At 33.6% G+C, this 24,794-nt stretch overlaps 1 protein-coding gene across 21 annotated transcripts in view; it reads right to left on the bottom strand.

Annotated features, from left to right (window-relative positions):
* The window catches only part of LOC138713728 (longitudinals lacking protein, isoforms H/M/V-like), a 614,547-nt gene that overhangs the window by 224,641 nt on the left and 365,112 nt on the right, over positions 1–24,794 (bottom strand). The window contains exon 5 of one of the 21 annotated variants that reach the window (XM_069846071.1): positions 3,289–3,647. The exons of 18 other annotated variants lie outside the window; for them this stretch is intronic. In XM_069846071.1, the coding sequence (XP_069702172.1) occupies positions 3,304–3,647 (344 nt within the window). In that variant the 3' untranslated portion in view covers positions 3,289–3,303. Of the gene's footprint in view, positions 1–3,288; positions 3,648–7,252; positions 7,642–12,557; positions 24,617–24,794 lie in introns of those variants that run through there. 2 more of the 21 variants (XM_069846063.1, XM_069846049.1) reach the window with 2 other exon arrangements.

Raw genomic sequence — 24,794 nt, 5'->3', positions numbered from 1 at the left:
GAGGAAATTAAACGCAGAATAAATATGGGAAATGCGTGTTATTATTCGGTTGAGAAGCTCTTATCATCCAGTCTGCTGTCCAAAAATCTGAAAGTTAGAATTTATAAAACAGTTATATTACCGGTTCTTCTGTATGGTTGTGAAACTTGGACTCTCACTCTGAGAGAGGAACATAGGTTCAGGGTGTTTGAGAATAAGGTGCTAAGGAAAATATTTGGGGCTAAGCGGGATGAAGTTACAGGAGAATGGAGAAAGTTACACAACACAGAACTGCACGCATTGTATTCTTCACCTGACATAATTAGGAACATTAAATCCAGACGTTTGAGATGGGCAGGGCATGTAGCACGTATGGGCGAATCCAGAAATGCATATAGAGTGTTAGTTGGGAGACCAGAGGGAAAAAGACCTTTAGGGAGGCCGAGACGTAGATGGGAGGATAATATTAAAATGGATTTGAGGGAGGTGGGGTATGATGATAGAGACTGGATTAATCTTGCACAGGATAGGGACCGCTGGCGGGCTTATGTGAGGGCGGCAATGAACCTTCGGGTTCCTTAAAAGCCATTTGTAAGTAAGTAAGTAAGGTAGAGTCATTATTAAAATTGTTTACAATTTACATTATCTGTATTTTAAATTCTGTGTATTATTATTATTATTATTATTATTATTATTATTATTATTATTATTATTATTATTATAGACCATATTCATGAATATCCTTACCGGTATAAAATCTTTGAAACGTAATTTTTTCACAGTCATCCAATTTTTAACAAATTTTAACTTGTGTTTAATTTTGTATAATAAAAAATGCTTGTACAGTGAAACCTGTTCAAATCGGAGCCTGAATAATCTGGAATCCTGTCTATTTCGGAACAATTTATTGGTCCCGGTGAAATTTGTATGTATTATGTGTAATTTTTCCTGAATAAAATGGAAACTGTCCAACGCGGAAATGGAAACTGTCTGCTACTGTTCAAAACGGAAACAATATTTTGGACACACTATATTTTGTAACTATATTTTGAAACAGCGTGTAACTTCAAGGAATATACGAAATATGTAGGTCACTAAGATAAAAACAAGTTTTCTTTGCAAAATTATAGAGGGTACGAGGGTGTATTGGCCTGTCAGTCATAAATTTTATTACCCTGTTGACTAGGCAGACGAGTCCCTTCAAAGATTTTCAATGCTTCACACTCGTATACTGTCGTAGCTAAACAGAGCGCAAGTGTAGTGATTTCCAGGTAAAAAAAAAAAAAAGTTGCATAAAATGTGGCATTAACATTAAGTGATGAAGTTAAAGTTATCGAGATAAAGGAAAATTAGAAACAAAGTCTATGTGAAATAATATTGAAGTACAGTTGTGGAAAACTCAGGTGTGACACTTTAAAGATCATAATGAGTGAGTGGTGTGCGGCCAATATTGGTGACACAAAAGGAACCAGAAAGCAACTGTTTATGTGAAAATAAATGAACTGTTGTGGGAGTGAGTTCTTCATGACCTTTCAAAGAACAAGCCAATTTCTGGATCTATTCTGCAAAGCAAGCTATTGAACTGGGAAAGAAATTAAATAAACCAGAATTCAAGGCTTCTAATAGATGGCTCCTAGAACAATTAATTAATAATGTGCAGTGATATGCAGTACCATACAGTATTAGAGTATAGTGTTAGATATTAAATAGAATGAAATTAGTAAACTTTAGTAATGTATAATGACTAATGAGTGAGTTACGATAATATTTATACAGAAAATGAGATTTTAATCAAGATGATTCACCAACGTAATAAGCGACAGAAAGCTGATTTAATGTGATGAGTGTTAAATGGAATATTTTGTACTTCTTGCAGTTTGCGGCATGCCATTTTGTTTTTCATGTATATGAATGACAAAATATTCCATTTTAATGTCTCACCTGAATAATACGGAAACCTGTCCACAACGGAAAAAAAATTAGGACCATGTCACTTCCGACTTGAACAGGTTTCACTGTATCATTATTACACTTACACAACAATCATGTATGTATATATATATATATATATATTTTTTTGTATATGTTAGGTAAGACATTTTACTTTACATAACAGGAAAATCCATGGAAACAATCAAATACCGTATATTGAAATGTATGTAATTTTTTTTTTTAAGTTCAAGGGGGGATTCAAACGCGGTAACACCCCCTCCCCACACTGCATACGCTCCTGGTTGACAGCATCATTATATATGGGTTTATAATAAAAAGTTATAATCATAACACAGAATATAATTTATTTGACGTAACACACGGAATCACTGACAGTTACAATTGTATATTATGTTGAAATAATAATAATAATAATAATAATAATAATAATAATAATAATAATAATAATAATAATAATAATAATAATAATAATAATAACAATAATAATAATAATAATAATAATAATAATAATAATAATAATAGGTATTTTACATAAGTAAATATGGTGGAGGGGCCTGAAGGATAGCACCACAGCCTCAAAAAGGCTTATTGTGCCTTACCACTCCTTATATTTAATTATTGTAAAGTCCGAAATGTTGCTTTCTTGGTAGATATTGTGACTCAGCTACACATCAATTCAACTACGTAGGCACATCCTCTGATGTAAAGACCAACTAGAGTGCCCTTTGAGAGCGTAATATGCCTCCTCAGACAGATATCATCTGCATGTCAGTCACAATACTAAAGCACGCTGCACAGTTTTGGGTAGATAGTATTGAGATTATGATGGATATTGAAATGGAGAGTGACAATGGAATTATGGAAACAGGAGAACCCAGAGAACCTTCCCCCAGGAACCTTGGCTTTGTCCAATACAAATACAATTCCACCATCACCAGGATTCGAACCTGGGTCTGTAGTCATCGTAAGCCAGCACTCTGCCAATTGGGTTACCAAGGTGCCTTACAGAAAATTACAAATAAACAGTTCAGAGTGTATCCAAATTTTAATGTTCCAAATAACAGTTGTATGGTTTCTGTATAAAATGAGAAAATCACCATCATAAAACATTCATTGTAATCTTTGCATCTATAGTAATGGACAATAGACAATCGAGACCAGTCTAATGATCTACACTTTACCAAGCAGGCATCTTTATGATGACAGTTACTACACAGAAAACATAGTTTGTAGAGGGATGCTTCGCTCTTAATTAAATACAGAGTAATAAACCCTTAAAATGTTCCAACACAGTACTGTAATATACATCTGTCTTAGTTTTATCAGAAACCATTAAAATAATGCACATTGTATCCTGGAAGGAAAAAAAAATTAAACCTGAAACACACTTATTGTCTCCTCTTTCCTTTTAAACATAGCTGCATTGGGATGCTTGTTTCTTATGTGGTTCTTTAAGTTGCTGTTTTGTTTTGTCTGCATCGGACAAAAAGGACACTTAAACTGTGGTTCCATACCACACTCATGCCTCAAATGGGCCACAAGAGTTTTCTTCCATCGATAGTGACGACCACACTGCATACATTGAAAAGGACCAGGCCTTCCAAATGCAGTGTCAGAAATAGGAGGAACAGGGTGAAAACTTCCTGTTGTATTCACCCAACTCGGAGAAGGATCGCTGCCTAAAGTTTCTTGAATGGACCATGAATTACTTATGCCTGAAACAAAGAATGGATACAACACATACCTTAACGATGATGTAAATTTCTATATTAAACCCAGGAAACCATTAAAAAGTTAAACAATAAATACATGGGCTTAAAAAAATAACTGAGCGACTTCAGGCACATCTATTGGAGACAACTTAACCTTTTCCTTGTACGTGAAGATACCATTATATACTTCTAAAAAAAAAGTCCTGTATTCCAAAATGATCTCCTTACTCTTCATGGTGCCACAAATATGTCTTAAAAATGAAATTAAAAAAAATTACCTGCATTACTGATTTATTAATATTATTAAAGTTTTAATAATAATATTCGTAAAATATAAAACTTCAGTGTTTGTATTTGTAAGTTCTCTGATTTCACTAATACATTTCGGGAAATAAATGAAGAAACATATACTTCTTCTGAATCATTCGTATTAAATAAATAAATATACATAATTTTACTTCATCATGAATAAATGGTATTCAATTACACAAAGTAATTGTTACTTTTCTCACAGTTTTTTACCTTACATAATCATGCAAAATAGTCGAGTTCAATAATCCTCTTCTTATTCTTCTTCCAAACGTATAGAGAAAAATTAAAATAGTTAATAACAGCACTTCATAATAGCAATTAAAATAACTGAATGTATTTCCACTTCTGAAGGATACATTTACATTAACTACTGTTAAAAAAAATTAGACATTAAAATACTGTTCTGGGTAGAAAACTGTAGAGCGAGTCAAACCTAAATTACCAGCATTCTTACCAAGTCAGGAGGGTGTTATGTGGTAGGTAGTGTGTTGAGTTTTTTCCAGCCTCTTGTTTGCTTTATACACAGTTACTCTGTTGTCTGAACTGTATTGAAAAGTACGTATTTTTTACTATGGTTTGAGACACAATATGGGCAGTAACGCATTTATGCCATTGAAAAGTGTGTATTGAAAATGAAATCATACAAGTTCTCTTTACATAATTTTCGGCGCATTTTCTACAGACTATACAATTATTAAAACATTGTGTTGTTAAATTATTTTGTCAGTGGCTAGAAACAGGTTCCGTTTTCGGTAAGAAGAAACATTGCACAAAGTATGTTCCAACAGAACAAACACTTGAAGATATGCATGTAATGATAAGTTGAGTACCTGTTATCTAGCACAAGAATTGAATATTTTGCAATGTCCTGTGGTATAAGGAGTTTAAGATTTCGTAAGTTCAATCCTAATAAGGTGTTGGTGTTTCAAAAATTGAATCCGGTAATCCAGTAGCATGCATAGGATTTTCACTGGATGTTAGATTCAATCAACAACAGAATCGTTGATCCAATGCTTCTTCTTCTCCCCCCCCCCCCCCACAAAGCTTGGTTACACTCAAGTGGCTATGTGAACACCCAGAATTCTCTTGGTATTGGGATGAAAATCCTCACTATTCTCATGAAGTTGCACTGCATAATCAAGAAGTGGGAATATGGTGCACAGTTAATGCACGAAAAATAGCTCAGCCCATATTTTTCTACAAAACAATTCAGATTGTTATGCAAACAACATTTTTGCCTGTTTCCACAGCTTCTTATGGAGAAAGGAAAAAATTATGTATTTTTCAGTGAGATAGCGCAACAGTAGCTACACACATTGACACATTCAATGGAAGTCCTACATGAAATTTTTAACGACAGAATAAAACAAGTAATAGACTATGACCTTTCCAGTCTCCGGATTTATCTGTTTGTGTCTATGTCTTTTACCTATTGGGTCCTCAAATAAAAAGTGTACCTACAAAAACAACCTGCATACCTGGAGACTCTCAAGGATGAAATAACACGGCTAATAGGCAATATTAGTGAGGATGAGCACCAGCAAGTACAGAACTTCATACATTGCTGCAACATATATGGCTAAAATTCATAAAATCGGACAAAATGAGATATGTTTCACAAATACTTTAAACTATGTATTTATTATTTTGGTTCATTTTTTCTGTACATTATTGTTAATGTGTAGATCAGTGTTACATAACTGGTCACGATTATTTAAAAGAGAATTTTATTTTATTCTACAATTGATATAATAACGGCCACAAAAATGTCAGTCACAGAACTGAAAAAAAAAAAAAAAAACAATTTTTAATTTTTTATCCCTTAAATCCCATGCTCTTTACTGGGTTTAATATTATGTTGAATATACACACCTTCATATCTGACTGTCAACATAAATCTACATAACACATTTTACATATTTTACAGAATTTAACTATCTCAGAATTGATTAGTAACAAAGGTACTCACAGGAAAATAGTTACATACGTTTTTTTTTCCTCTAATATAAAAATTACAAATCACCCTTTCACTTCATAGTCCTACATTGTGGCTCATACCAAACAACTGAAGAGCTGTTCTGGACTACTGCTGTCATCCAATGGATACTTGTATCGCTTGTAGCATATGGCACAGAACTGACATTAACTATTAGGAACTGATTTAAATAATATTTAGAGCATTAAAGAAACAATTCAATAACTATCTTTTGCAATAAACTAATAAATGACAGGGGTATGCTAACATTTAATCCTGTCAAATATTGTGTTTCACTCTTTTAATTTATTGCTAAATGACAATAAAAAATGATTTTGAAGATGTAGTCAGGGACACGTCACAGAGTTGCATTCAGGCATATTATTACTTAATTACAGTTGTCCAAATAATAATTAAATTACAACATGATGGTTGTCTTTGTTTTAGTAGGTAAAATTCTATAATTTTCAGTCAGTTGCACAATAAATTTCAAGGACATGTTTTGGCCAATTTCATGATTTGGCTATATATAGACTGTGAGCAACTGCTTTGAAATTCAGATAAGAAATTTTTCACTTCTTAAATAAGTAACTCGGAGGGTAATGTTGTTTGCGTCCGTGACTGTCCTTAAGTCACACGTGCCCCCTGGGTGGTGCCAAATGAACAACAAACAGGCCACTGGCATTGTTCAGTTGGTTAAGCTGCTTGCCTGCCAGTCTGAAGTTGCACTCAGGCGTGGGTTCGATCCCCGCTTGGGCTGATTACCTGGTTGGGTTTTTTCCGAGGTTTTCCCCAACCATAAAGTGAATTCCAGGTAATCTATGGCGAATCCTCGGCCTCATCTCGCCAAATACCATCTCGCTATCACCAATCTCATCGGTGCTAAATAACCTCGTTGTTGATACAGCATCGTTAAATAACCAACTAAAAAAAAATTAAATAAGTAACTCACTAGTTACCAGTACATGACCGATCAGTTGCCAGACTATAGTGATCTTAAATAGCAAAAATGTTATCCATGAGAGCTGGCAATCTATTGTAATGTTGGAAGATGGCATGATACCAGTCCCTTAGGTTTGACTCACTCTGCATCTATTATTAAAAAAAGTTCTTGCAGCATTTCAAGAATGTAATTATTTACTCTTATTTACATAAATAACAAAAGAGTGAACATAATGAATTGTGAATAACATACTACTATCTTATTATCGATAGTCCCTTGTGCAACTTGCTCACTTAAGATAGTTAACATTCACAACCAACATAATAACTACATTATTAATAATAAAATAACTATATAAATCACGTGTTAATATATTACATTAGTTTAAACATGTTAGAATGCTGTATGTTTACGTTTCATATGCACTCTGAGGCTGCTATTTTGTGTAAACTTGTGGGGGCAATAAGGACACTGGAACTGTGGTGCTTTACCACATTCATATTTGATATGTGCTGTAAGTGCCTTTCGTCTACGATATTGACGGCCACATGAAACACAGAGAAATGACTCCAAAGACGAGCAGTAGTTCAATGTATCAGTAACACTATTGGAAGAAAATAGTAATTTAGAGGCAGAATTTAAATGTTCGACGTTAATTTCTATTTCTCTTTGTGATCTATCTGCATTATCTTGGAGTGATGACGTTCTCGATGAAAAAGCTTTTATATCATTAAATGAGAATTGGTCTTCCCATCCTCTACTCCCATCTGTAACAAACAAATAATTGTATAATTAATAAATGCACAATATGAAAAGCAAAGAGATTCAAGCAGCACTTACCAAAAACAAAACTGAAGAAATGTTACAGAAGTTCCATAATTCATAACAAATAGTCTATGTAATTCACTGAGTACAGCAGATTTTTTTAACGAATAACTAATAGGTTCACGAAAAAAAGACTTAGTTATAAATTCAACAATTCTAAATAAATTATTTCTTGAGTTATCTACCCATCATATACAATTGTAAACAATATATGTATGCTGCAGCAGCAGAAATAATAATAATAATAATAATAATAATAATAATAATAATAATAATAATAATAATAATAATAATAATCAGAGACCGGAAGTTTAAGCATTATGAATCATTAAAACAGGCAGGCAAAAAGGCATCATAAATAGCTAAAATAGGCAGGCAACAAGGCATTATAAATAGCTAAAATACGCAATAAAAGGCAATTACAAAAACTTTGCAATAAACCTACAACCTTGCATTTTCCACAAAGGGATTTCGGCAGCAAGAAAAGCTTCACATAAGTCGAATGCAAATTGAGATTTTCGACTTGATGTTGCAATTACTATTGGAAGCAAAGAAATCTTCTTCCCAGTAGTCTTGGAAAGTGCATTTTTGTGTTTGGTTGTACTGATATATTGCGATATGAAATATTTAGCTAGCTACAACAACGTCGCAATGAAAACCAAAAGAAAAATAACTGTTAAAAATAACGTTACACCTGCACTCATTGTTGCCTTGTCAAATAAACACAAGCGATAATTAAAACGCTTACTGTTATACTTTTTTGCACGGCAGCACTCACTGTTACAAAGAGAATATGAACTGACTGAAAGACAATAATATACATTCGGTGATGTCACTTTCATTGTAGCGGTTATAGAAATAAATTAAAATATACCTGTAGGCAATTTTTAATAATAAATTAATCAATAATAGATAAATAATCAAATAAAGGGAAAAAAGCATTTATTTTGTGAATTAGGCATTTATATTAAAAAAAAGCACAAAAGGGCAACATAAAACTATGACGTTTCAAGCACAAAGGTATAATTCGTAAAGATTTGCTTTCAAAATGAAGATAGATTTAACACATTTAAAAAGGCATTCTGCCAAAGTTTCGGTCTCTGTTAATAATAATAATAATAATAATAATAATAATAATAATAATAATAATAATAATAATAATAATAATAATAATAACTTATTATCCAGACAAGACAATGACATTTATAAAAGGAATAAAGTAAATTGAAAAATACATTGAGAACAACCAGTAAGTACAAATCTCTCTTCTTATACTAAAAAGTCATTGTCGAGTCCCTCTTATAGCAGAAAAGTATGACATATGGTACCTAATATATATTTGACGAAGCATAACCGCAAAAGGACAACAGTGGCAATGATAACAACACCACAACGATGATGTCGCTGATGATGATGATGATAATAATAATAATAACAATAATAATAATAATAATAACAATAATAATAATAATAATAATAATAATAATAATAATAATAATAATAATAATAATGTAGAACTTATTGAGAGACATATTTCTACATATTTCATTGATTTAGATAATGAAGAGTTGCCTCAAGTGTCCGATCCTTCATTTAAATGGTTTCACCTGAAGTTGAGTTTCTATTATATGATCAGTCTCTTTTCTATCATCCATTGCATAATTAATAAATTGAGAAATGGAGAGAATGTGGTGAAAAGAGTACTTTGTGAAAGTTATTTAGCCATAAAATAGTCCTTAGTATTCCTATTTCTGACAGTTTGAATACTGCAACATACAATTGGGTGCAGATCAGTGAGTCAAATTCTGACCTTCAAGTGGCATTCTAAGTTTAAAGTAAAAATTATCACTTCAGAATATGTATTATATGACTTTCTTGTGTTAAATTCTATTGTACCTGGTTTACATGTTCCGACCTATTATGGGTCATCTTCAGAACTGGTCGTTGTTGGTCTTGGCGCCTCTTGTTTTGTTTCCTGTGAGGGTGTATTTGTTTGGTGTAATGTGGAGTCAAAGAGTGTGTGTGTTCTGAAATTGAGTTATGTGTTGAGAATTTCATTGGGGTGTGTTTTTGTGCGTCTGTATATTTCATATTGTTCTAGTGTGTTTAGTTTCTGGCTTTTTGGTTGGATTGATGTGTTTACATATAAATGATAGCGTAGAATTTGAAGAGAGGCCTTCAGAATTTCCACCACAATCTTCTGAATCTCATAAAAGGAAATATTAAAAGATTTAAGAATATTACATGTGAATATTGGTAAATATCCCCTTGCTCCAAATAGTAAGCCTGTAACACCCCAGTTGTAAAGCAAAATGCCTTACTTTTTCACAGAGGTATGGAAGGCAAAGTACATATTTAGCTCGCTTGTCACCATTTGTCTGCTGTAACAGATTTGTGTCTCACTCAAAGCATATCGTAGGGTCTAAGACCATTGGACCATTGCTTTCTGAGTTCTTTCATTCTCCTCAGAGAATTGTCTTCAGACATACAATGAATCTCACGTACTTCCCTTCCTCTTGTTTCTCAGCAGGTTGACAATTGTTGTACAGACTCGATGGTGTCTGTTGTTATGCAGTAGTTCCCCCTTCTTACAGAACCCAGTACGTGGTCAAGTGTTTCAGTCTCGCTGCAGCCGGAATGGTGATAATGGATAGTACTGAAGTTTCTGCCAGGAACAGATCTCACTGCGGTGATGTTACAAGAACTCTTGATGTTCAATATGGCAGAAGTTTTACACAGCACTTACCAAAACAAAAGTTTAGGGACATATCCAAGTAGTAACATAATTTACTTACTTACTTACTTACTGGCTTTTAAGGAACCCGGAGGTTCATTACCGCCCTCACATAAGCCCGCCAGTGGTCCGTATCCTGAGCAAGATTAATCCAGTCTCTATCATCATATCCCACCTCCCTCAAATCCATTTTAATATTATATTCCCATCTACGTCTCGGCCTCCCTAAAGGTCTTTTTCCCTCCGGCCTCCCAACTAACACTCTATATGCATTTCTGGATTCGCCCATATGTGCTACATGCCCTGTCCATCTCAAACGTCTGGATTTAATGTTCCTAATTATGTCAGGTGAAGACATAGTCAGGTAGTGACATTATCTGTTTAAATGATTAGCAAGCTTGCTATTAGATCTGAAGTTGGTGGATCAAAATCTGGGCTGACAGATTTTAAGAGTGATAAAAATTCTTTCCATGTCTTCATTATGAACAGAAGTAGTTTTGTAATACAGAATGCAGCAGAAACAATGAACAGGTTTCAAAGTGAAAAATATTTTAATAGCTAGAATGTAATTACAATTTTGTTACATAATTTTGAATGCACTGTTGTCTGCAGCACTGGAAGTCACTCATTACTTTTTATAATCTCTCTGGTTCTATCTCGTTTACTTTCTCCTGGATTGGACTTCTTAGCTCTTCCAAGTTTGCTGAACTGCTATCGAACACTTTCTCCTTCAGGTAGCCCCAAAGAAAAAAATTCAAGGGCTGTTAGGTCTGGAGAACGAGGTGGTCATGGAATATGTCTGGAATGGGAAATTAGACATCCTGGAATCAAGTTCCACAGAGCTGTATGCTAAGTACTGCAGTATGCACAGTTGCACCATCTTGCTGGAATCAGAGATCACCTCGTTTTTCAATTTCAGGCACAAGAAATGTTTGAATCATGTCTCTGTAGCACACAGAGTTCACAATGCAAGATTTTCTAGCTTCATCCTCAAAGAAATGGTCAGATTCCGTTGGTGGCCGATAAAGCACATCACATTATCACTTTGCAATCATGATTAAGTTCTCGTGGAAATGCTCTCTGAGTTTGTGGTGGAACTGCTTCTAATAAGCCATTCTATAGGCCAGCCAAGTTCCGATTACTGATGGCAGGGGTCCGAACTACTGAGCTTGTTGCATGTTTCCAATCGGTAATAAGAATTTGGTGGGCCTATAGATCACAAATACGCTCCCTCAATGTCCAGTGCTAACATGTTCGTGAGATAGAACAAAATTGGCAAACAAATTTTCATGGTCAATTCTACAGGCTTGCCACCTGTTCGTAACAATATACTCGACAAATTCAAAATTATTTATGATTGGAACCTGTTCATTGTTTCTGCCCCACTCTTTATTTACTGGTATTTCCTTTTTATTTCTTTTGGACTTCTATATACCAATACTAATATTACCTCAGAATTTAAATATTATCACATTCCAAATTCAAAAACATTGTCACATATTTTGCAAAAGGAGTGTCCAACAATCTTCATCGAATTCTCTTTCTAAGCAGAATAACTCTTTCAATGTGACATTATATACGCCTTTTATATTAGAATTTTATTATAATTCTAAATCCTTTTCTACTGTTAAATTATGTTGTTACAAAAATGAATAATAAAACGAAGTTATACTCCATATAAAGCTAGGAAAGTGATTTTTTTTTACTTGGTTATTTAACGACGCTGTATCAACTATGAGGTTATTTAGCATCGATGGGTTTGGTGATAGTGAGATGATATTTGGCGAGATGAGGCCGAGGATTCGCCATAGATTACCTGACATTTGCCTTACGGTTGGGGAAAACCTCGTAAAAAACCCAACCAGGTAATCAGCCCAAGCGGGAAACGAACCCGCGCCCGAACGCAACTCCAGATCGGCAGGCAAGCACCTTAGCTGACAGAGCTACACCGGTGGCCTAGGAAAGTGATCTATTTATTATCTTTATCTTTCTATGTTTTTAGATGACGTGTCTTTTTAACACAGCTATTTGAATAAAGATTCAATACAGACGATCACCCCACAATTTCAGGAGGTTGTTTTGCAATAAACTATTATTATTATTAAGGACATATAAAAATACAACTCACACAAAATATGGGTCATATTTACTCTAATATTTTTATACATTGAATATACATGTTAAATTCACAATAGTAATGAGTGCATAGGTTTTATGTTTGAATAAAACACACATTGATAAATCAAACTTGGAAAATTACATCTACAATATCATTTATATTCTATCATTTTACTTGGAAATTCGGAACAACCAGCAGTTCAAAAATAGTTAAACCAGATTATGTTGTGTATACCCTAAAATTAGTTAAATATATTATTAGACACTAAGGAACAATATATATACATATGCTAAATTATATGCACCATAAACAGACTGAAAGCATCACTTTATTAACTATCTCCAATAACTTCAAAGATGTTTAAAAGTGTTGCCACTTTTAAAATGTAGCGATACATTAAAATAAAATATGGGAAATGTTCAACACAACCAATGAGACAGGAATATAAAACGGTATCCCTCACTTTACGGGTTATAGAATAGGGGTACAATGCAAAGAGGGATAAAAAATAAAAAAAGCTCTATCATTTTAACAATGTTAGAGATTGCAAAAAACAAAGAATATGGTAAGTCGAATAGTAAAGTCAATGTCATGACAGACCAAATCAGCTCAGAGAGTGGTGAGAGGTTAAGGCTCCCACCTTTACAGACAATCGGCAGTAGGGATATCAGTTCTATGTGCCTATCACCTTTATCCCCAAGGAAATGCTCCTGGTACACATTTCTCTTAGAGGTTGAGTAGGCCCTAGGACATTATGCAGCTGAAAGGATTAGTTCAATGACCATATCAGGAATTGAACCTGCGATAGTGTTAAGGCGTAACGCTGCAAGCCGGAAGGTCGCGGGTTCGATTCCCGATGGGGTCAGGTATTTTTTCATCTAGCTGGATATATATATATATATATATATATATATATATAATTAAACTAAAAATTTTTGGTGGACCGCCATAAAGCCAGTATAGTTTCTTGCATACAAATTTTATCTCGAAATAAAATATTCGAGGGGTAGTGGAAATATGACAGAGTGAAAGAGACAGGTGGAGCAAAGAAGAAGAAGAGAGGGAAAAAAATACATTTGTTACACGAAGAATATTGCTGCAATGCCTTCGAACTTTTTTTTGGTGTGCCATTATTTTAAGGAAGACATCTATGTTCATTATCATATATTTAAAAATGTGATTAAGAAGTACATTATTCATTGTGATTTCATGCAACTCATTATGATTCCACCACAGTCTACTATATACAGTCGCGAAGCTTGAGGTGTTTTTTTTGCAAATCTCGTGATAAAGCACTCCAAACGGTTAGCAACTAGAAACGATAGACTGTCCATGGTCGACTTTGGACTGTGTCGTATTTCTATTGAGTGCTAGCTCGTTGCGTATTTCACATTGCTTGTGAAATGTTCGTTATTGGTTGCAATGAAAATGTTAATGGCTAAAATATAATAAATGGGACAAGGAGGAGACGTTTGTAGTGCTATAAATTGTAGCAGCAGTAAGAGAAAGAGGCCAGAGTTATCCTTTTTCCGATTTCCGAAAGATTCAGAAAGGTTCCTGGGTTTCCACAAGAATGCTGTGCAGAAACAAAACTGTTAATTTGAAGTTCTTTGTGACTGTTAGAATACATTATATCCTTAAATTTCACAATGAAATGTTTCAGTCTAACCGAAAGGACATTAGATACCTGTTAAAGTTCTGTCACTTAGGCTGCTAAATTTCCAGAGAAATAAAGGTTAGGTCTACTTTTTTTCAGAGGATATATTTTTAATTGTAGCTATTAATTTTGTTATTATTTTTATGTGTTATTTTACTAAAGACGTAGAAAAATTAAGTTTGTTTTAATTAAATTTATTGGGCACATTTTATTTTCAATTCTAGTGGGATTATTATTGCTCAGGCCTACTTTTTTTTCCGAAGGATATGTTTTTAATTATAGCTGTTAATTTTGTTATTTTTATTTATTGCTTTACTAGAGAAAAAGAAAAAGTATGTTACAATAAAATTTATTGATCACGTTTTATTTCCAATTCTGGTGTGATTATTATTGCTTAACCTCATCTCACTTTGTTAACTACGTAAGCCTACACTACAAGTACCGGTACACGTAAGTTACTCCATTAATTCATATTTCCATTATTATTGTTGTAAAGGGAAATGCAAATTAATATTTATTGGTTTCATACTTAATTATCGCTATAATCTTGAATGAGTGAAGCTATTATAGTAAATTTCAGTTCGTTTTGCACAAAAAAAAAATTATATTAACTTATTTCTTGCAGGTATCTTCGAGTTTATGGTGGAATTTAATATACTTCATTAAAATAATAAATTAACTTTATGCATTTAATATTTCAATACTGGAAGGAAGGTGTTAATTTTTCCAAAAGAACACGACAACGAAAGTGTAACATATTTTGTCGTCTGCTAGGAGAGAGAGCTGCGATGATGAGGCGATAGTAGCGATCCTAGTGGTGGGCAACTACCCATGTTTGCATTTTTACTACATATTGAGCTTTATGACTGTATATAGTAGACTGTGATTCTACTAAAAGCGCCATTAGACGACATTTTGCACACCAATAACAGAATAAGTCGACCCACCTCTAGTCCAAAGGCATTCTTTTGAAACAATAAACAATACTATTGAATTAATATAAAATCTATCCACTTTTACAATACCATGAAAGAGGAACTAAATCAACAAGAAAAACGGAGCAACGTTTGTTTATGATGTGATTTGAGAATGAGAATGCCAGTGTGCAGTTAGCACTATTAGTGTAATTTCTAATTACTGGAAAACAGAAAATCTAGAAAAATAATAAAGACAGGAGTATTTTGGCACATTATAATCAGTTAATATAAAATACTGAGATGAATTTAAAGTTTTTCTTCTAAATCTTACACATTAATGCATTTTTTTATGTACAAGAGCTGATGGTAGCTTCAGCTATAAATTTTGATAATAGTATTCGATAATTATTTAGACAATTTATTTGTTCTTGGTATTCATAAGTTCTTTCAAGTGTTTGCTGTGCTTAGTTTTCTTGATGATGACTAAATAATGATAATGATGAAGACAACTTTTATCATGACCATGGAAAAAGATGACGAAGAGGAGGGGAAGGCAGAGGAAGAAAAGGAAAATAATAAGAAAATTTACCGGTACTACAAAAACTAGATAATTTTGCGTATCAGAGATTAGTAAATAGAACAATATCAGATCTAAAAATTAATTATTTTATATTTAATTAGAAAATTTAAGGTAAATAAGAATCTCCAGATAACTCACCAAACAAATTCTCTTGTTGAACAGAAAGTATAATTAAAATCATACTACACTTAATTAAACAGAATAACAATTAATTACAACAGGAGAAAATATACAGAGTAATAGACAAATGGCGCACCAAAAAGTACATTTTTGATATCAGGGATGTTGAAAACGTGTATTTCTATAAAATTCATGAAATTAATTAGTATGCACAATATCACAATATTACCTCTATACCGCAATATAAAGATAAAATAAAAAATTAGAAATAACGAGAAAGTTAGATACAAGTTTTGAAAGCAAAGTGTTTCTGCCTCTTTCAAATAATGACGGCATACACCTATAACTTCACATTTAGGAAGATATACAATATTGATGTCTCATAAAGGAAAGTAAAACATAATTTTTGTAGGTAGCCTACCTTCCAACATAAAAGAAAAGATCAATACTTTACTTTTGAAAGTGAGGAAGTGTGTAAAGTAATCCTTACATAAATTAAGAAAAACATGCATATAAAATTTCATTACTACATCCATTGTCTTAGCTACATTTATGTAAACACAATTTTATTACGATAATAAGAACAGTTCTGTCTTCAGAGAAGAAATGCGTTATATATCACAAAATGTCACATTATCTCTTAAAACGAAAGTAAATCGAGTCTTGCATACCATGAACAAATTAAACAGAATAGGCCCATCATGTTTTAATGTGCAGGTTTTGTATTTTGAATATCAAGGCCTCTAAATTTCTTTGGACGCCCAGGTAAATTTCGAGGATACTACTACAACATACCAAGTCAATAATGTATGTATTACCCTAGATCACATATGTAACAGATAGGTCATCGCTATGTTAAAATTGACAGCACTTTGAAGAGAACAACAGCCAGGATCGCCATCCGTCCGCCGTAAACGAACACGAGATGGCAGTACAGTCGCTAATGCAATTCAAATGGGAATTATGATGTGACTCCTTATGTAACAACTAGATGGCAGCATAGTAAACCTGACAAAAGTTGTTAATGTCAAAGCCTATAAGGCCGACCTGTCTGGGGTATATATGATCTAAGGTATTACCCTACCAATTATGATTTTTTTCAGTTGCAAGTGTGAATTAAAAGTAAGAATTTACATATATTCAATTATGTTAGTCACTTACGCTATGGTATTACCCTAGATCATATATGTAACAGATAACTCCTCGCTACGTTAAAATCGGCAGCACTTTGAAGAGAACAACCGCCAGGATCGCCACCCGTCCGCCGTAAACGAACACGAGATGGCAGCACAGTCGCTAATGCAATTCAAATGGGTATTATGACGTGATTCCTTATGTAACAACTAGATGGCAGCGTAGTAAACCTGACAAAAGTTGTTAACCTCAAAGCCTATAACCCCGACATATCTGTTACATATATGATCTAGGTATTACTAAAGAAAGCAAGTCATTCATTTGGTATCACAATATTGCAACATCAAGAGAAAATAAAATATAGGAGTGCCAGTATATATTCCTTTACTGTTACGTAATGGGTAGTATAAATTACTCTTACCAGATTAAAGAAAGCTGATAATTATTACCTATATTTCTACTTCTATCACTTATTATTAACACCACAACCAACAAACAATATAGTTATTAACTAATGCTATTCTTGCTATATCTGCTGCTTCTTTCTTCTTTCACTACTACTACTACGTCACCACCATCTCACATTTGTAAATAATAACTAAAGGGCAAATCGTAAAACAGCGAACACTAAGTTCTGCCCACGACCCCTTTCAACTTTGCCCCTACAAGCTCACCACACACTCTAGCGGGAAAGAGTGGAAATAGGGGTTTAGGGTGAGGGTGACATCTAGTGGAGGAAAGCAGAACAAAAAGAGTGAATGCGGCATCTACGAAGCAAAAGAGGAACTTCGTCCTGTCTCCCTCTCTCTCCTCTCTCTCTCCAGCCTTTTCTTCTCTCTTCCTTGCTTGATGTCTCTCTCTTTTTTTTTTTTTCTTATGACTTTGCAGAGGGTAGGATTCGATCCTTGTATGTTCCTAACAAAACGCACACACGCTTTTTGGTCACGCTTTAGACCTCTTGGCTACCGAGGTGAGTTGGTGGTAGAAGGGAAAATGAATCTATTTATGTTTGGGACAATGACCGAATAGCATGGGTAGAGAGTGGCGGGCTTGTGAATTTAGCTTGGTAGGGGTTGACTGCGGGGTTGGCATAAGTGTTAACGCGCTCTGGTAGAGCTTCATTGTGTCCGTGTCCAGCTTCGAGTACAGACAAAACGACTTGTTGTGATGAGCCATCACGTGGCGGGTCCTGATTACAGCAAACGAGGCTCTGGTGACTATTGTGTTACTTCGAGGACAGTGCAAAGTTAACAGGTGAGTGTTGTATTATTCAAAGTATGTGTTAGTTCGAAGAAAAAACTTATATGTGAAACGTAAATATGAAATACATGCGAGGCAGTAGGCAGTGATCCACCAGTGTTGTTTTATTCAAAGTATGTGTTAGTTCGAGATCCAAATGTTGTCTAATGCACATCAAGGGCATCCCACATCAATTTGGTCGTATTGTGTTGTGTTGTAAAATATGAAATACATGTGAGGCGGTAGGCAGTGAGCCACCGAAGTGGGGCAGATAGTGGAGAGAGAGGGCAGGCGAGCGAGGTGCCGAGCGGGGAGGGTAGGGATAACTTCCCCTTACTGGCGTTCGCTGTTTCACGATTTATCCCTAAAAATAATAATAATAATAATAATAATAATAATAATAATAATATAACCCAGGTTCATAAGATTACAAAACCTTCAATTTTGAAATAGGACATAACTGAATTCAATTAAAAAAATCAGTTATTTCTGGAAATAGACGCATGTGCGATGAACTTCATGTCTCTCTATTAAGCAGTCACCAGTTGTCACCTATCTCTGAAGCATCCCACCTGCCTTAGCACTCTTGTTTCATTTGTGCAATTTTCTTGTGGAATTGCTCCTTATGCTTGTTATTCATGCTGCTTAGATAGTCCAGAAAAAAGTCCAGATGAGAATACAGGAAGCATATTCAACGACACCTGGCATTCCTGAGACTGATTGATTGTATCATTATGAACCAATTTCTCGTAATTTGGATTCTTCTTATTCCCCAGATGTAAATGATTTCCATGCTGCTAGCTCAACATTATTCATTCTTCTTCCAAAGTCTAGGTCACGGGAAAGCTTTCTTATTTGGGGTTCCACTAAAATTTCTACTGCAAGCTTGGAATTGCTTATGTTCGGAAACTTTTCCCTCAGTTACATGAAAACTCCACTATCCTTACACAAGAACTCCACAAACGAATTCTTTAAACAAAGTTTGTGGAGTGGTAACAGGATAATTCTTCCAGATTCAACTAATGGAGTATGGGCAACATTTCCCTCACCAGCAATGTATTGTTCCCATGCAGGCCATGGAAAGCCCATGGTTTATCCTGGTTGCCTATGGAACAACCAAAGTACAGTTTGTATCATAACATGTTTCCTCTGTGATTTAGGTATGAACTTCCCACACGTATAACAAAATGTATTGGGTGATTTACGGCAGGCATGAATCTTAGATGTTGACATGCTGTTATTGCATCACAGCTCACTACTGTCACAAGCATAACTAAACTTAGACAAATGACGACACCTCTTACATATGGGCTCAATGCAATTGACATACACGAGTCAACAGCACAGAAATATTAAAAAAGTGTTGCCAGTATTACAAAGAATATTTCTCACGCAATACGGTCCTGTTAGTGTTCTATGAAGTTATGAAATATCAAGTACTTAGAAATTAAATTCGGAAGATTTTTTAATCAGAAAGCAGTTACAATAGTTCAATAATAATTTTATTACAGTAATGACACCAAAAATCACTCAAAACACAAGTGTCAAAACTACATTTACATTTGAAAAAAAAAAAAAGTATTAACAAGCAACATTACAGAAATGTTACGCTACAAGCAAGTTCCTCTATGTTGCCCGAAAATATACATGGTTTGTCGCAGTGAGCTAGTAAACAAAACCAACAGAGGCAGGAAAAAACGTAGTAGTAGTAGTAGTAGTAGTAATAGTAATATCACCCATCTACAATGTGACAATTATAAATAATTAATTTCACTGCTTTTGTATTACTTCAGACAATAAATATTACAGAAACATTCGCAATTTTGAAATAAATTATGTACGGTATGTTGTTTTCTGATAACTCTCGTCAGATTCTAATTCTCTCCTTGGCTGTACCATAATGTACCATAAAATAATACCACAATTTCTTTAAAAATATGTACACTCATTAAATTTAAACATTTTTTATTTATACTGATTATGCACAGATGCTAATTACATATATTTTGGGTTAATTTGCAAGAAAGATCAGATTGCAATGATCACGACTATGGATAGAAATGAATATTAGTATTTTTGTGTATCACAGTTCCTCGAAATCACGAAATAAAGTTTAATGCTTAATAAAGATCAAAGAAACATATAATAAATTGTAACACATGTAATTTAACTGGTTTAGTAAAAAATATTAGCAAAACAGTTGCCAGGATATGAAAATATAATTTGTCATTCACAAATACTAAATATGCATTACATCATACTAATAACGAAAGGACACAGTTTTGGGATTGCCCATTTTGGTTTGTTTCGGAAGTTACTGATATGAAACAAAGTATATCGGTACTGAAGTCAAATTATATGGTACAATGTTCTCATATGAAGAGTTCGCGGGAAAAACGATGAATGTCACAGTTTTCTTAAGGTTGATATCATTATCCAATTCCATGGATCACTGCGAAATTTAATGTTGTTCTTATGAAAAATGGTAAAAAGGAGAATTATCACCACGAATACAGTAATCCTTTCCTTTATTTTCTATAGAAACAGCACTACATCTTGCAGTTATGGACTCAATTAGATCATTATCTAATCCTTAACATAAATGTGACGTTCATCGTTTTTCCCGCGAACTCTTCATATAGTCGAGTGATTGGCAGTGAAAGTCGTAGTCTACTGCACCTTTTGTTCATATTATGCTTGTTATCTTCTTGTATCTTGCACAAGAATGCAGTTACATGAACCAAATCTTCATATTTTTATGTTAGCCCCTTGTTGTAAAATAACGTCAAACAATTTTTTTCAATCCCAGTCCAAACATAAAAGTTATTTGAGGTGGACAAGGTAAGTGGGAAACCCTGTATATGTGTGTGTGTGTGTATATATATATATATATATATATATATATATATATATATATATATATATAAATGATGGGAACAGCAGACCTAAAACTTAACTGCCAATTACTGTAGTCAGCAATCTTTGAGCATTGTATAATCTGTTTTTTATATATACACTTCATCTTAACATATTTAATTTCCATTTGGAACAGAATTGTCAAAATCTATAATCCCAAAAATATATTTCTCTCGCAAAAGAAATGAGCATAGGCCAACTCTTTTTAAAATATAAGAAATTAAATAATTTTATAATATCATATAACAAATGAGAAGCATTCATATTGCAGCATTTTACTTAATGTTGAATAAGATATGCCACCATTTTATTATTTTTATGTGCTAAAAAGAAATATATTATTTTAAAAAAGAGTTGCATAATTACTATTGATGAATAGTCCTATAAAACTTAGGTTTGTTTCCTGTACTGCACAGATTTAGTTTGAATAGAACCTCAATTTGTAGATCCTCATTGTCACTATGTAAAGATATTTGGTTATATGTTATCATCTGTCATTATATAACATTTTTAAATTATAATCACATTACGCCATACAGACTGTGTCTGAACATAGCTACAGAACGAAATTTTTGTCTGTCTGTTATTTCGTTAAGTTTTGGTTCTCACAAAATTCTCTAAACAAATGTTGCTAATTTTGTGAACAAAGTATCATTGTATCAGTCTGAAAGTTCCGCAATTTCACGTGAATAAGTCTATAGGACAATCCACTTCAGAAATTCACGGTCCATCAACTTAAAATGTTTGAATATAGCGATTTATAGTGAACAATGGATGGATGGATCTGTAAAAGGAACAGTTTAAAGAGACAAAGTGCTAGGTCGTCGAGCTCCCGCCCAATATGATTTAGTCAATCAATCAATCAATCGATCAATCAATCAATCGATAGATCGATCAATCAATCAATTAACCAACCAACCAATCCAACAATTTTGGCGAATATTGTGTTTTAGGCTTTAAAATATTAAAGTGTACCATACATACCATACCAGTAAGCTGTTTTATGAATTATGATAAATTTATGAAATCAATGTCATATTGAAATTAGACTTAGGTTTATGGATTAAGATTTCGTAAACATGAATTTAATAAACAGAAGTCGAGTTTACTTTTTTTTTTTTTTTTTTTTGAAGTGAGAGGAGGATTAGGGGAAGACTGAAGGCATGAAACAGCATGGAAGGTTAAACAGGCATAAGGTGCTTTCATACAATATATACTAAGAAGCCCTATGCGTGAACTTAGCTACAAACAAATTACTCCATAGCAACCAGACGCACTTTGATATATTTGATACATTCTGCATGAATCAACAGACACACAGTGACTACAATGTTGTGATGAAAATTGAATACGAACTTGAAAGTATATACATGTTAACATCCATAGTTGATATAAGAAATTAATTTCGTCTACAGTTACAAACATTTAACATGTGTGTGTATTGTATAATTCAATGTTATATACTTTTGCTGATCAACAACCCAAATCTAACGCAAACATCGCACAAGAATGATGCAGAAATGGAATGATTTCATGCTGACAATAAAAATGATAACTGCTGCGACAAAAGAACATGGAATCTGGATATGAAGTTATGGAACGTTCATCTCTAAACACATGAAACAAAAATTTCAGTTTCTTATGGGTAAGATTAAGGTGATTATCTGTAAAGCACTGATGACATGATTGCAAATAATACTTGTGGACAAAACCGATGATATCAATATTATCTTTTTGTATAATCTCAAATTTGTTCGCACATATCAGCTAAAGAAATACTCTGTCTTAATATACACATCAAATATTTCATTCATTCTCAAATATTTCATTCTGATACTATGGTCCTACATTTCTTGAGAAATATTATATGTGTAGCTTACATGTATATGTTTTAAATTACCAGTACTTCTGGTATACAAAACCGCCTCTGATAATAACTAAATTCACTCCAACTCATTAATTTCACTTCACTTACCTCAATCAATGCTACATCTGGTGTAGATGTCACATACTTATCTCTGGCACATACAGTATTAATTTCAGAAAAAAATAAAAATAAACATTAGTACAATATACAACAGCTCTAAATATTGTTATATGTAAACAGCTATTCACCACTGGTTATGGTCATTACCTACTAACAAATAAGATTATTATTAACAATTAACTATTAGCATTCTGACACAACAAACTAGTCAAGTTTCAATAAAGCTATTTTGAGAATGATCTTGTAATTACATTTTCTTAATGCTGTGAAATAACAATAATAATAGCTATTTATGTTAAACTATAAGGAAATCAAATCATTATATATATTTGTTGATTTTATAAAACCAATTTTTTCAGGAGGAAGAAAAAATTAATTTAATATCAATAGACCTACAGAAAAATATTAGATAATTCGGTAGAAAACGTTGGTGAATATGATGACACCATCGAGGATCAGTGTAGACCTATTGATGTTTAATTAATTTTTTCTTCCTCCTGAAAAATTGGCGGCTGGGTAGCTCAGTTGGTAGAGCAGCTGGCTACGGACTGGAAGGTCTGGGGTTCGATCCCAGGTGGTGACAGGATTTTTTTCTCGTTGCCAAACTTTCAGAACGGCCCTGAGGTTCACTCAGCCTCCTATAAAATTGAGTACCGGGTCTTTCCCGGGGGTAAAAGGCAGTCAGAGCGTGGTGCCAACCACACCACCTCATTCTAGTGCCGAGGTCATGGAAAGTATGGGGCTCTACCTCCTTGCCCCCCAAATGCCTTCATGGCATGTTACGGAGATACCTTTACCTTTTACCTGAAAAATTATGCTTTGTATTGTCACATAGCAGGTTTCATAAAATCAACGACAATATTTAACATAATAGTAATAATAATAATAATAATAATAATAATAATAATAATAATAATAATAATATAGGCCAAAAACAAAAATACAAATTATTTCCTTTCTTTAATCAAAACAAAAGCATTAGAATACTACTCCAGCCTGTTTCCAAAACGATACAGTATAAAATTAAACAATTTGACTTTCAACATGTTGTGAAGAAATATGTAGCATAAGATTATTCTTGCGTTTAGTACGATGAGGACAATAAGGACATTGGAAACGTGGTTCTTTCCCACATTCATATTTCATATGATATTGGAGATTTTTGTTATGGCTATAAATTTTTCCACATCCCAGTGGACATGGAAATTTGCTTGGCTGTGGCACTTGCTGCTGGATAAACTGGTTAAAATATGGCGATGCATTTTTCTTGAATTCAGAGAATTTGAGCATGTCAGTGCTTATAGTTCTGATACCAGTAGTCATAATATTTGTGGGAGAAAATGGCGAGATGTAATTAGGTCGAGCAACTCTTTCAAGTGCAACATCAGTCGAAGTATGCCATTGGCCCACTTCACTCTTCTTCTCCTCCCCTCCTCGTGATGATTCAGGTTCTTCCACAGCTGATGCTGAAGATTCAATAGAAAGGAATTGCCATGGATCCATGTCATATTTATCTGAAACAAAGTAGTAATTTGTGTTAGATTAGCATTTTATGCAGAAAAACGTAAGGTAGTACCCGTCTCTTTATGGAAAATGTGAATAAAATAGTTAACTGCTTACAAAAATCACGTAATGACTTTTGTAAGTCAATTATGTTAATAAACTTCACATATTCTTATTAATAAATTCATA

The sequence above is a fragment of the Periplaneta americana genome, chromosome 14 (genome assembly GCF_040183065.1).
Source record: "Periplaneta americana isolate PAMFEO1 chromosome 14, P.americana_PAMFEO1_priV1, whole genome shotgun sequence".
Classification (NCBI taxonomy): domain Eukaryota; kingdom Metazoa; phylum Arthropoda; class Insecta; order Blattodea; family Blattidae; genus Periplaneta; species Periplaneta americana.
Note: the sequence above shows the minus strand (reverse complement) of the source record. Positions and strands in the feature narration are given on the sequence as shown.